The sequence below is a fragment of the Triplophysa dalaica genome, chromosome 24, assembly GCF_015846415.1.
Source record: "Triplophysa dalaica isolate WHDGS20190420 chromosome 24, ASM1584641v1, whole genome shotgun sequence".
Classification (NCBI taxonomy): domain Eukaryota; kingdom Metazoa; phylum Chordata; class Actinopteri; order Cypriniformes; family Nemacheilidae; genus Triplophysa; species Triplophysa dalaica.
In genome coordinates, this window is record NC_079565.1 from 9,276,751 (window position 1) to 9,291,768 (window position 15,018).

The following is a 15,018-nucleotide window of genomic DNA, read 5'->3' on the forward strand; positions in this document are numbered from 1 at the left end:
AATGTTGTTTGTACCAACGTCCGTCAAAAAATCTTTTGTGTTCTGCACATGTAAGAAAATCATACATGCGTGGCATGAAGGCATATAAATGATGACAAAATCTTGATTTTTGGATGAACTATCTAAACTATATTGACTATATGAACTATACTGGTGCACATTATTTCAAAGAAAATATTTTTTTGTTAAACTTTCAGTTCAATTTTTCCTTTTAAAGGGACAATTTACCCAAACTGAAAATTCTGTCAACATTTACTCACCCTCAAGTTACCATATTAACTACCATAGTAGGAAAGTGACAATGCTACAGCCAAAAGTGCCTGAGAACTGTTTGCTTTCCTACATTCTTCAAAATATCTTCTTTTGTGTTCAACAGAACACGGTAGTCAATGATGGCCAACAACTGTTTGGTGGCAAACATTCTTCCAAACATCTTTCTCTGTGTTCATCAGGCAATGAAATTCAAAGACTTGGAACAGCGATGGTGAGTAAATGATGACAGAATTTTTATTTTTGGGTGAACTGAGCAATAGAAATTTTCTCTGGGCTTTTTAATTTGTATAAGATTCTAGTGGATCATCATTTTGTTGCCTTTTCGATATAAGGACTACCTATGGGAACGGCATTTCACTTATTGTTGAAATGTAAATAGTTCACTGATCAAGCCTCACACAGAACAGATTATGAAGTGACATTTTTAATCTACTGACATTAATAACATAGCAAAAGACATTTCCTCCTTCACGGCGCAAAATTTTGCAATAACATATCTTGTCCAACTGACAAAATAACAAAAGCTTTCATTCAGTACAGAAGTACATGTGACTGGATTAGCATAAATGCTTCACAGTCAAGGTAACACGCTGTCAGACATTTACAGAACGCTTCTCGCCATGTATGGACATCTCACGCAGGTTACAGACGCTCTGAATCAGAAGCACTCGATGTGACAGCACACTTCAACAATACGATTGGTTTACCTCCCCTCATAGCGCCAGCGAGAAAGGCGAACGAGGAGTTAGCCATTCAATTCCGGCATGACTCACAAGAGACATTTGGCAAAAAGCATGCAATTTTGATACTTCCAAGAAAACACGGACAAAGGTGTACTTTTTGAAATGTCTTCAAGTGCCCTTCACTTAACAGGCATTTTGGGCTTGCTTGCTCGCTTTGAACGGACACCCATTTCGCTCCGCCGTAAAGGGCGACAAGCTATTAGAGTCAAAGCAAGAGACAAGTACCAAGAGTGGAGCTCAGACCCTCAACACAAGCAGGGTTTTAGAGGGGGTTATGTATTTTCGTATTCGTATTGAAAGAGTATGATGCAGGTGCACACGAGGGCTAGAAAATGTACTATTAAACAGGAAGTCTATAAGAGCCCGAGCTCAGGAAGAGAATGTTATTTGGGGAAACGACACACAGTGAGTATTACATTTGTATTGTGAAACATCATACATTGAATAATTTAAAGGATGACATATGACACGACTTAAACGAGTATTATTGTTTGTTTTAGACGTAATGCAATGCGATACACAATTAAAGGTTCAAAAACGCACATACCGAGCATGTTTATATCTCCTCTTTGCCCGCCTCTCTGAAAAGCAAGGTCTGCTATGATTGGCCAGTCAACCAGTGCGTAGTGATTGGTCGAATACTGCAAGCATGTGACGGAAATGTGACGCCTCTTACCATATTTGGAACATCAGGTTCCAAAGCAATTGTACTGACAGGTACGCCCACCTTACTTGTGTATACATTCGGGCGGTCTTAGTCAACTCATACCACGAACTGACGTAGATTTGTGGAGGTGTGGTTACATGAGGCGTTTCAGCCAGGTCTGGGTGAGCATTCGCTTTTAGATAGAATGCATCTTTTGTATTGGCACTTACATTTTTGCACTTTTACGTGTCTAATACATGCGTAGGCAACTTATAACACACCAAAGACACAAAAAACACGTGTTCGCGCCATTTGAACCCTTTAAAGGTTTGTTTTATGAGGATCAAAGTGATGTTATTTTGATTTATATTTAAACAGTGTTACCACAGAACAGGATGTTCTTGCTGTTGTTCACAAACAATGCCTGTATATTCTATCACTAGAAACAATAATGTTCTATGATGAGTCATCAGTTAATTCTCCTGCTAGTTTCTGCTTGCGTACTTACAGTAAATGGGTACATTAATTTGCCTGTAATTTCTCTAGTAATTATTTAAAAGTAAACTTCGCCCCATTAGTTTTCTTGATGTTTTAAAGCAGGGTTACTATAGTTGTATAAAACCAAAACTAATGTACTGAAGTCAAATAAAATGTTTGGCTATATATTATTTGAAGCTTAAAATAAACAAAAAATAAATGTAGTAACGTTGCCTCAGCAACAAAACTAAGTGGAGGCAGAGAAATTATTAAATGGAAGTAAACTTAGACTAAACCAAAGATAGCACTGTAATAAAAATAATGAAACATAGAACTATTTAAACTAAATGGAAAATAATAAATGCAATTAAAAATGTTGATATTAAACTGAAAATTTGTAAGTAAATGATGTCATAATTTTTATTTTCGGGTGAACGGTCCCTTTAATTGTTTTGTACCCACATAGGAGTAATTTGCAGGTTGGAAAAGTGGTACATGTCCCCACCACTTTTTGAAAAATAAAGCTAGGGAAAGGTGTGTTTTGTTTTGGGGCCATTGACATCAAAAACGCAGGATTCTTCGCTTTGTTCCACTTTTCAAAGTGCTCACTGTCTGCCGTTGCTCTCACTTGCTGTGAAAACAAGCTTTTTTCCAGACGTGTTTGAAAATATGTGCATCCATGCATAAGTTTTGGGGGGTTGAATCGTGTCAGGTAGGCAAAACAGATCCGGCCCCAATATTACCCCCCTAAGAAAGTGTTATAATATGTAGAGCGTGTGGTCTTAAAATGTTAGAGTGTTTCTGTAAATATGATGGAATTCAATATTAAAAAACATACAGTGTTGCTTGAGTGCATGCATTAAACTAATTGTTTTTGACTATGTTCATTAATGCATAAGTTTGGGGTGGGGGTAGAATCGTGTCAGATCCTGTACCAATATTACCCCCCTCCAAAAAACAAAGTTCTGTTTGTGGAAGACAGAGAGCTGCGACCCCAGAATCGCCGCGGACCGTATGAAATGCGTGCAACACCCAGTTGGACACAGTTTGGGAACCACATACTATGAGATCTGGAGTCGAAAAGCAGAGTACCCAATGGACGGACCTGAATGGTATACTGTATGCCCACCTACCATGATAAATATTCCCAACGAGTTTTTCCAGAAATCATTTATTACAGTATTGTTTCTCATTGATTTGACAGACCCAGGAGCGGGTCGCCTTTGTCCCCACACTTTTCAAAACAAAGTTACGCCACTGTGTACCCCTAAAAGAAACAATACAGGGTTTTTAGAAGGATCTATTGACAGAAATGCAATGTAATATACAAAACAATTTCTTCAGAGGTGTATAAAGACCCTACATAATGAAGCGTTATATTTCTAATAACTTTTATATGTTTATATCTACATACAGAGCGAGCCCACATACATTGAATTCGCTGCCATGTTTTGTACAGTAGCCCTAAACGGACAAACAACTCTACAACGCGCGTTTCCTCTTCCTCTCACCTCTAGTATAGTGGTCAAACGGACTGTGGATGATCCGTGATCCGTATGGATCATGCTTTACGGTTCGGAAGGCATTTGACCCACAGATTAACTGTAAATGTATTCATCATTGAGTAAAACGTGCTCTCGCTCTCTCTCCAGTTTTAGTGCCAATGCACTCTCTCTCTTTCTCTCTCTCTCCAGTATCTGGACTGGTACAATATTAAAGCTGTTCCAGATAAACAATGACGCTCAAAACTAATATTACACAGCCAATATTACAACAACAACAACATCTTGGTTCTAACAAACAGAAAAAACAATTTTTACTCACATACTGATCCGAACCAAAGCAACCTCCTCTGGGATGATTTTGAGACCATTGTTCTCTCCAACGACTCTCTGCTGGAAAGTATCTCCATAGATATCTATGCGTATCTTTGCTAAAAGCCTTAGTACCGCGGGTCCTAACGCGTCACTGCTGGAAAGTCTTTATAATATTAACACAGTTCCTAGCTTCTGCCTGACTTTTATCCTTCTTTTTATTCTTAAAATACTCAGACTTTTTATTTTATATAATAAATAAGACATCGCTCTTTCTACAGTCTTTCTAATGCCCCCATGACCTTTTCCCTGCGTCAACATGAGAAGACACGCTGTCGCAGCCAACGACATCTTTTTGTACTTTGTTGGCCACCGTCGTGTTTGGACGGAGAGATTCGTCGCACATCGATAATACAACGCTAGTGGCCGCTGTGAATCAAAAACTGCGTCTTTAACTAAAACACACATACAATAGTTTAAGGTGTCAGTAAAGGGATAAAAAGGAACCTTTGAGTGTACCACCCCAGCCACAGAAAACGTACAATATGAAATGTTTTTTTCTCACAGTGTATTTATAGCATCAAGTTTTGCACTGACAAGCACCATGCACATATTCATAGAATATTTTAAAACCTAAACCTGATTTGAAACGTTCATTTAAATATTGTTGATATGTCTACACGCACCCTTAGCTGACACTCACATTTGCATAATATGCTGTTTTTTACATCCTTGCATAGAACGTAAAATAATCATATATCTAATAAGCCACAGAGAGCATATCTTAAATATTAAAGATGTGAGATACGCTTCAGAGAAAAAAATAATTGCGAAAATGCATGCAATTCAGGAGAGCATCAAGACAATGCTACTCTTTACTGGGTGTGTCTTAGTGAGACCATTTAGATAAAGACTAAAAATCACTTGGCCCCATTTTGCGAAAGTCGCAGAGGCCACTCGTAGAGAGAGCGCGCAGGTAATTCAAAGTCATTATGAAAAGTGTTCTCTCAAATGAATTGTCTGACAACGATCACAGTCTCCTCTCATCCCCGCTGAAGTGGAAGTTTGCGCTACACACTAATTATGACAGAACAGTTCTTAACTCAATGAAGCGACACGCGCACACACAGTCGAGTTTGCCCTAAATAATAGTGTGGGAAATTACATGGTATTCTGAACTGGAGAACAATGTATCAAGGACACCAACCCTCTGCCCACCTTATGCCCAGGAAACAGACGCATTAAAAAGTCTAATGATTGCCTTCTTTCGCTCGAAGGTGTTACATTAGAATTCTGCCCGAAGTTTTTGACTTTCGACTGACCTTTAAATCCATTTTCAGAACTTGCAATTGCACATATAGCCACTTCATCCGAAAAGAACGTACTGTGCGTGTTTTGTTGACACTCCTGTGAAATCACTCCTACAGCCGTGTGTGAGTTAGTCGTTAAACAAGTCGCCCGTTTCGAGCTCTCAGTCAGCAGGGGTACCGGTGAGGAGATGTGAGAGCTATTAACTTTGAGTTCGGGCGCCGCATATATAAGCCTGTGCCTACTCAGGGCCCTGTGAGGGTCCGTTCAGCGTAAAGCCACAGGCTACTTGTATCACTGCTGGATTACTAGCGTCTATGCACCTGTAAAAGGAAAGAATGTGGGCGGACCCGCTCCTACATCCAAACCTTTCGCACCCACATGCACCCTGGAGTCCCACCTGCCAAATACAATAAAGATAGATTTACACTGTGCCTATGGAGAGGGGAACAATTAACAATGGAAAGTTAAGCAGACTTCACTTAGTTTAAGATGAAGATACTAGTGAAATCTAAATGTGTCTTCTGTTAATATAACAAAAGGATGACCATATGTGCCAATTTTCCTGGACGCATCCTGGCCAAGATTTGGCTGCGTAGGTCAGATTTTTCAGCCGCATACGTCACTGCGGTTGACTTATTCAAGTTAAAATGATACAATTGATAAAATGAAAAATCTCTAAAGATGGAACGGTAACGGTTGCTTTCCTGAAATAAAACCTTAAATTATAAACCTCGATGGGGTATGCGCCGCAGCTGTAGAAATGCTGGCCAGGACGCGTACATGAAAAAATGGCACGTATGGCTACCCTATATAACAAAATTGTTTACAGTAGTTTAGTGTCCACACTGAATGCGAGAAAGGGGCGTGGCACGACAGTCAATCACAAAACACGCCAATCAGTTTTTTCCTGGTTTGCGCATGGGAATAGGATCTTTATCATCTTATTCTCATGACGTCAGTGATGCCTCGATAGACGCATTTTGCTTTAATTTCAGATTCTAAACCTATATATTCAACCTCTCTTCATCCTCCAACATCCTTTGGCGGGGATGTAATCACACATATACATCTCACGAATAAGCAACATGGACACAAATCTCTAAAAACGTGGATGGGTTTTCATTCACGGTTAATACAAAGGAGCACCTTTTTAATAAAGTTTGAAAAAGTTGTTGGAGGCTTGGTGACGTTGATATCGAGCGACTCTAGTGTAGTCTGTTTATAGCCTCAAGTTAGCTTCTTAGTTCTGCCGATTTTATTCATTTTAAAAATAACAAATATTGTGGTAATTTGTTAAAATTATGGACAAAACTTCTAAGTATTATAAACCTTTGTTAATCACAAAGCTTCCAAAAGTCTACGGGAAATCCATACGCTTTCAGGTAAAGGGACCCGTGCACCGCTAACTTACAAGTTGGCCTACAAAAATACGTCATCCCTGCACCAGTGTATAGAAACCGTATCTAAAATAGAAACCAGTGACACTCGTCTCATATCGCTGTCATGGCTGGTTAGTACAAAATCTCTGATTACCAAGGAAAAGATACCTTATATCAGTTATCTAATGAAGAATAATCCATTATGAAAGAAAATCCCACATGTTTGCAATTCTAGATTGAAGTATCTAGTTATTTTTCAGATTAAGTGCAACATAAAATGACAATTGTAAGCCATTTTACTTCTGTAATGTGACTTATTTCCAAATGAAACAGGATACTGAATGAGACCAAAACAAATTGAGACTTGATTTGAATTGATTGGATGAAAAGTGGCCACCTTAGAGCTTGCAGTCAATCGTACTACACCCATCGAGAAACACTGCTGGGACCTATTATATTAAGCATTATGGATGTCTAGCATGAAGAAATGTATTTCAGGGGCAGAGAACTCTTTTACATACACATTTATATATATATATATATATATATATAAATATTTGTTATTTGAAATGTCGTGCACAAATAAACATGTGAACAATAATACAATGAAAGTGATAATCGTTCAAAATCTATGATTTTTTTCATCATTTATTCACCCTAATGTCATTTCAAATCTGTATGACTTACTTTCTTCTGCAAAACAAAAATTATATTTTGAAGAATTTTGGTAACCAAACAACACTGACCCAAATTATATGAACACAAAACCACTGAGACATTTCTCAAAGTATCTTCTATTGTGTTCCACAAAGGTTTAGAATGAATGATGACAAATTTAACGTTACCAACAATAACCCATAAAGTTCCTTTGAAATGGCCTATAAAAATCCATATAATTAGTCTTGTGGGAATCCTGGCCAGAAATAAAAAGCCTTTCTAACGGTGTTATCACACACTGCAGTATGTGCAATTTACTGCCCGCACATCATGTACAGTAAGACGCAAATGTAACCGAATACAAAATCAAACTCCATTAGCCTCCCTACCAGGTCTGATGCAAAATGTAGGACTCATTAGATAACCGCGGATATCATTATGGACACACGTGTCCTAAACATGTTCCAACACGTAAAATCAAATTCAGTAAAATCAGCACTTTTGCAGAGTGTGTACAGGATTCATTTTATATTCATAGAAAACAAGATGAACTCTCTGTGCTCTTCACACACACACGGTCCAACACTGACCGCACGTGCTGCTGATTCAGTGCTTTCTCATCATATGATTACTTCACAGACAACCAAACCTCAATCACCGCTTTATCATAAAATCAATTCAGACCGCTGCCTGCCTCAATAACATAGAAGACTCAAACACACATGCTGCTTTCAAACCCCATTCATTACAAATAAAACCACACATTTTAAGAAGGAAAGCTGAGTCCCCAGAATTCCCCATCACTGCACATTTTTTAAATGCAGTTTTATTTGCCTGACATCTTTCACCGGGAGTAGGGCAAAGCGGTTGTCTATATAGTTCTTAAACTAGGCAAAGACTGCCGTGATGTTATATTTTTCTGTCTGCAAGATGTTATAGTCAGCATAATGTAAATTTCAGGGCAGGAAGTGTAATACTAATTGGAGTGTCCAAGTCAACTAGAACAAGTACCAGGGGATGTGTCTTTAAAAAGGGCTTTTCTTCCTAAACCCAGGCTTACTATAGTCGTAAAAACTGGCTTTTTTATTTACTCAAGGAAATGTGATTAGTACATGCTCGGGTTCACATCACTGTCACAATGCTACTGTTGTTGTTTTTTGGTCGGTTCTGTGATTCAATACTCTTGCTGGTGTTCTTGCTAGGTGCTACATTTTAATTTCTATAATGCATTTACGCTCCTTCAAGATCAATACAGCCTCTAACACTACATCCAACCCTCATGCATTGCTCAAAAACGCAATTGGTTAGTTTTTTACGCATCTATAGTTGATTTTTGTTCTGAATTTAGCGCATGGAGAGTGATATAAAATGTAAATCCGGGTGCAGCTGAAGTGAATTGCGTGACAGAGATCCCCCAAAGTGAACTGATGCATTCTCACGGCTTGCTTCATCTCCTAACAGCCCAGATGAGGAAGTATAACTGCTCGCCTAATAATAACAGTGCTGTTGGTATCTCCGATGCACAATCGGTCGTCTACAAGGAGATGCTTCAACAGAGTCAGCAGTGCATCCCAGATCATGTGACTGAATTGCCCCATATAGAGAATAGACTCGAGTCACAAAAGACCTATTGAGTATAGAAGAATCTCTAAAAATCAGCACATAAACAAAATCTTAACTTACTTTAAAATATCCTTGGTCTTATTATGAATGATTCATCTGTGCACGTTTTTTAAAAATATGTTTTCTTTCTGCCTTTAAAATGACCTGTTTTGTCTTCTGTCTTTTTGACAAATTATTAAATGCTGTCCCATTTTTAAGCATCTGCTAAATGAATTCATGTAAACACTCAATTGAATAACATCAAGTCAACTATATATTTTTATTTAATAAAATGTAGTGTAATGTTTGTTTGTTATAAATCACAAGTAGTTTCCAGGGTGTAGCTAAGTGGTTGCTATGGTGTTCAGAGTGGTTGCCAGGGCATTGCAAGGTGGTTGGTTTTATGTTCTGAGTGGTTCCTATCTCTTCAAAATATGAGCAATAGCATAGTAACACTTGCCATGGAAAGCAGTCCTAATAACACCGTAGCCTAATTTTTCCAAATCCTAAAATAGAAAAAGCCCCAATTAAAACTTCTGTTCGTATTTCTGGGGTGCCCCAGAACCGTTTTCCATATTCTTCAAAAATGTTTTTTGTGTTTAACAGAACAAAGAATTGTATTTAGTTTAAGAACAACTTGAGATTGAGTAAATGGTGACAGACTTTTCATTTTTGCGTCAACTGTCCCTTTAGATGTTCATTTGTTAATTAGAAATATGTTACATTTGCCAGTAAAATGCATAGCTAATGCATTTAAATTTCAGGATGTGAATATATGGAAAATGTATACTGTGATGGGGTGTTTGTATAAATATGTGTATGTGTATTCAGGCTTGTGTGTGTTTGGGTGCATTTAGTGCATCTATTAAAATCTGTGTTTTCCAAGCCGTGCCGCCGCACAGTCGCAGACAGCTGGAATCTCTCAGCATCTGTTTTTGTTATGTGATAAAAAGAGTATCTTTTTGTCATGGCTTAATAGCTCTCTCCTTTCATACTTCTTTAAGGAATAGATGATCATAATCAGCATTTCTGCCAACGTGCGGTTGACAGAGGCATCCATCTGTAGTGAAGCGTAGTCTAAGCATCTTCTCTCAGATCATTCAGAAGAGAGAGAGCGACGTGTCGAATCCGCAGCTATGTAATTATTCTCATTATGTCAAATCACCATGGCAGAACAATAACTCTGCTTTCAAAAGACCTCAAATGTCCATCTGTAGCTCAACACATCAAGCATGAAGAGGAGTTGAGCAGAGATGAGTAGAGCAAATATAATAAGAAACGGGGAGAGTTGAGATGAGATGAGGAGACAAAAAAGGAGATAAGAAAAAAACATAAAGAGGAGAGATACAGTAAGGAGTAGAGATGAGAAGAAGCAGGAAGAAGAGAGATGTGGAGTAGAGACATGGAGAAACAGAAATAAGGGAGATGAGGCGTTTAGATGAGATGAGATGAGGAGAAACAGAAAGAAGAGAGATAAGGAGTATGGATGAGATGAGATGAGAAGAAACAAAGAAGAGAAATAAGGAGTAGAGATGAGATGAGATGAGATGAGATGAGATGAGATGAGGAGAAACAGAAAGAAGAAAGATTTGGAGTAGAGATGAGACGAGGAGAAACAAAGAAGAGAAAAAAGGAGAAAAGATGAGATGAGATGACGAGAAACAGAAAGAAGAGAGATAAAGAGTATAGATTAGATTAGATGAGATGATGAAAAACAAAGAAGAGAAATAAGGAGTATGGATGAGATGAGTAGAAACAGGAAAAAGAGAGATAAAGAATATAGATGAGATAAGATGAGATGAGATGAGGAGAAACAAAGAAGGGAAATAAGTAGTAGAGATGAGATGAGGAGAAACAGGAAAAAGAGAAATAAGGAGTATAGATGAGATGAGGAGAAACTAGAAAAAGGAGATAAAAGAAGTGAAGTGGAGATGGGAAGAGGGGTAAAGGCTAGAATGGAGATGAGGGGAAGAGAGGAGTTGAGTTGAGTAGAAACTAGAAGAGAAGTAAAGTCGAGGTGAGAAGAGGAGAAACAGTCAGAAGTAAAAAGAGTAGAGAAAAGATCATGAGAAACAGGAAGAGGTGAGATGAGGAGAGGAGATGAAAAAAAACAAGAGGAGAGATGAAGAGCTAAGATTAGATAAGGAGATAAGAGGGAGAGAAAATCGTGAAGAGGATATGAGAAGAAATGGGCAGAAGGGAGATGAGGAGCAATAAGAGAAACAGGACGAGGAGAGACGAGATGTACAGTGGAGGTGAGAAGTGGAGAAACAGGCAGAAGTGAAAGGAGGAATGAGAAATGGGGGTGATGAGAAGATGAGGAGAAACTGGAAGAGGGGAGACCCTAACCCTAATATTGTCGAAAAGCTGAAATATACTATGATGTCATTTTCAGCTGTATACCACTCAGCCCTAGAGAAGTGACAGAAAATAAAGAAATCAAAGACGAGCTGAACTCAAGTCTACATTGCCCATGCAATGACCTCCAGGCCAAACACATGATAAGCTTTAACAACTATCCTCAGACTACATCAATCAGAAGGACACTCAGATCTTAAAGACAGAATGACTGCGACACACAAGCGCCACATGTTAGCGGGTGTATATTTGTTTCCGTCAATTGAGGGCAGATTGCAGCATTTAAGACTCTCCTGTTTGTTCTCAGGCTTAATCGGTTCCTGTCTAAACAGGATCTGCCCATTGATCTTCTCATCCAGCAGAAACATTGAATCCTCGAGATCCAATCAGACGTCAACATGATGGAGTGCCCTTCCTCCGGGCAGAGGAGAACTCACAGCAGCTTGTAAAACTTTAACGCAAAACCTATTCGTACCGGTACATTTCTTGGGGCTTCCAGGACGCTTGCCGTGCATTCCCAACTTGCACACAAAGTTTTCCTCCCAGAACTCAGCGAACCAAACGTTCCGGCGGTTGTTGGACAAGGAGCGGCTTTTGAAGTATCGGTCAAATGCTAAAAACAAAGAGAAACATAGTATTAGGAAAAATTTGACCAATTAGAGCGGAGCATAACTAGAATATTCACCTAACCTTCTATGGATGCTCTTTTTGGAAGTATGGTAATAGCCCCTTCCGCCACACTTTCCTGCTGAACGACCGGAGATATCTTGGATCCCCAGCTGTCTGATCCCACCCACAGGAAGTGACCCGTTTGGTTGTTCCGCTTCGCAGCATCCAAGACACGTCTGAAAGACCATCAAAGCATGCGTTGGCATAAAAGATTGTGATGTCCTTTAGCAGTGATTCGTTCCGGCTTTCTGAGGCCATCAAGGAACACTTACAATTATAAAATCACTCTCAGGTCATCAGTGTAATGGGTATGATTTCAAAGGACATCATCTAATAGGCTTAGAAGGTCATTGGCTCTCGGGAATATGGGAATGTGTAATGCGCCATAGGTGCAAGAAAAACGTACGAAACGCTGGATTATGGTAAAATGAGTTTTCTCCATGCCTTAGGTATATTATAAGAAATAGCTGACTCTATCTATTTTTGAAGTTTTCCCCTAAGAGCAATACTTACAGCCAGACTGCATCATCTGCCAGCCAATTCTGTGGAAATTGGAGTTCAATACAACTCGTGGTTTGTCCCGAAACTTTTCTCTTATGCTGACTCTCCCAATAGCCAAATAATTCATTTAGCTAAAATACTAGTTTAAAATAAGTTTTTAAACCTGTTTTGAACCCTTACTTAATTCACAAAGAGGAATAGATGTCTATTTATGTGCCAAAAACATTAGGGAACATTCTTTCAATGAATCTGGGAATGTGAGAAAATCATGACATTCTGATAAAAAGTACCAACATTCATTTCTTCGATCATCAAAACCAATTCCAATGAGCCATGAAATATATGCTCAGGGTTTAAGGTTGTTACATAAGAAACAGGTCAAAATAACAGAAAAGATGCTCTGTTTTTTTCAGACCTTAAATACTGCCAAGAAAACAAGTCCATATTCACTTTTCTGGAATAGGTTAGGTAAGCAAAGACGGACTTCTTGTCACATTAATGCTAAACATACATCACGTGACAGCAGTTTGAAGTTATAGCTGCACTCATTACTATTTCCCCTACTTATAACATTCCTCTGTTGTCTGATATCGATACCAATATTAAGACCAAATTAGACCTACACTGTTTCAACAAATGAAATTTCCTAAATCACAACTAATAAGCTCTCTCTATTTTTCATAAACATTTACTCAGTAACTTTTAATCAAAGTAACTGTGACACATCAGAGGAGACCTGACCCTCCCGACAAAGTTTTTGTCTTTCCATTTATTTATCATTGGAGTTTGGGTTCCTCGCCACAGGGCAGTGTTGGCTTGCTGACCGGAGACTGCATTCATCAGATATTTTTTACTATTTACTAAAATGATCTTTGTGAAGAGCGCTATATAAATAAAATTGAAACTATTCACATTGGTGTTGAATGACTTAATGTCACTCCTGAGGGTTTGATTTTGTGTAAATTCAACAGACAATGGACGGAAATGTACACAATACATCTAGAAATTATGATTAAATGAAGATTTGGAAATGATCTCTTAAAGAAAATCCTATGAAGTTTGGGCGAGATGAACACTTTATGACATCATTTTAATTTTTGACTGTCTCAAGTGCTTTTTTACACTGTGGGCACTTTCCAGTGAAATAATGAAATTGATCTTATTTACACTTGTATATTCTATCATCTAACCCTTACCATACCCCTAAACCAAACCGTCAAACAAATCTTTGTGCATTTTTTACATTTTTAAATAAGGATTATTTAATATGCCCGATGACTCCTGAGATAGGCGCAGGCTCCCCGTGACCCGAGGTAGTTCGGATAAGCGGTAGAAAATGGAATGGAATGGAATGGATTATTTAATATGTTTAATAAACAAACTACATTGTGGGGACCACTGGTGGGTGGTTCATTATTGAAGGAACACACAAGCATAGAAAAGTGAACTGGTCACCCCACCTGATATCATCCTCATTCGCAAACATGACAATGGCGCGAGCGCTGGGTGTCTCTAGCAGGCGAAGGATGATCTTGTCAAACTCTCCTGGTCTGGGCTCTCTGGGGATCTTCAGAGACTGAGCGATACACACACCACCTGAGAGCAAGATGACGAGGAGACAGAAAAGAAAGAGAGAGTAAGAGGATACAGAAGAAGTGCATTGATGAAAAGCAAAAGAAAGGGAATGAAAAGGCAGGATTAAAGAAGAAATAGAAACAAAAAAGAGAGAGAGAGAATGGACATTGAGAGAGATAGAGATAGAGACACAGACAGGACATGAGAAGGTCAGTAAGTGTGAAGACCAGACGAAAACGGTGAGGTAGTAACAGAAATGTATTCCAATATAAGATGGGCACAGATGCACTTAGATTAGAAACAGAGACAGCAGAGAACAACAGACGCTGTGTTTCTCAGCGGAGTGAGGAAAGCGTGTTTAGATTCAAATGATATCTGATAGTGTCACCTTGCCCAAGGTGCCTGAGGGAACGCGAGGTGATGTCAAACACGTCTCTGCTTATTTACTCGACCTAATGCAATTCAGCTAGTGCAAGACTCCACGCTTGAATATCAGCCATAGTGTCATATATACAGAGACATGCACGCAGCAATTCTGTTGTTTTTGTATTCAAACATATTACAGAGGCACAGAAAACACTGTGACAAGGCATGTGGTTAGGAGGCAGCTCTTGCTCTTTCTGAAGATGTTTGGGATTTAGAATGACTGCAAAACTGCCTTTTCTAAGACGTTTATCGTGTGTTTTTCCACAGCAGATGTTTTCAAGACCTCCAGATTTTTAGCAGACATCTTAGGCTTAGTCCACACTGGTATTTTTTTAAACAGTTTTTCCTTCTTCTTTTAAAAAACATCCAGCGTACACACGAAAACGCAAAAACATGCTTTAAAGCACTGTTAAAAGCATGCCAAACTAACAGGTGGCGATATAACCCTAACCATAAAGCTGTGTTGCCTAATCAGAAACCTGGAATCTGACGTCAAACAAAGGAGATAGCAGCACGCATTCCAAACATCATACGCCAAATCTCATATTTCACCATATGCACGACAACACCGAAACCTGAGTTTCTAA

At 38.8% G+C, this 15,018-nt stretch overlaps 1 protein-coding gene across 3 annotated transcripts in view; it reads right to left on the reverse strand.

Moving 5' to 3' along the window:
* Positions 1-15,018, reverse strand: part of grm8b (glutamate receptor, metabotropic 8b) — a 127,478-nt gene that overhangs the window by 32,679 nt on the left and 79,781 nt on the right. For all 3 annotated transcript variants that reach the window (XM_056739852.1, XM_056739850.1, XM_056739851.1), the window contains exons 4-6: positions 13,891-14,026; positions 11,951-12,105; positions 11,736-11,873 (exon numbers count right to left, since the gene is read on the reverse strand). In XM_056739852.1, coding sequence (XP_056595830.1) covers positions 11,736-11,873; positions 11,951-12,105; positions 13,891-14,026 — 429 coding nt within the window. The remainder of the gene's footprint in view (positions 1-11,735; positions 11,874-11,950; positions 12,106-13,890; positions 14,027-15,018) is intronic.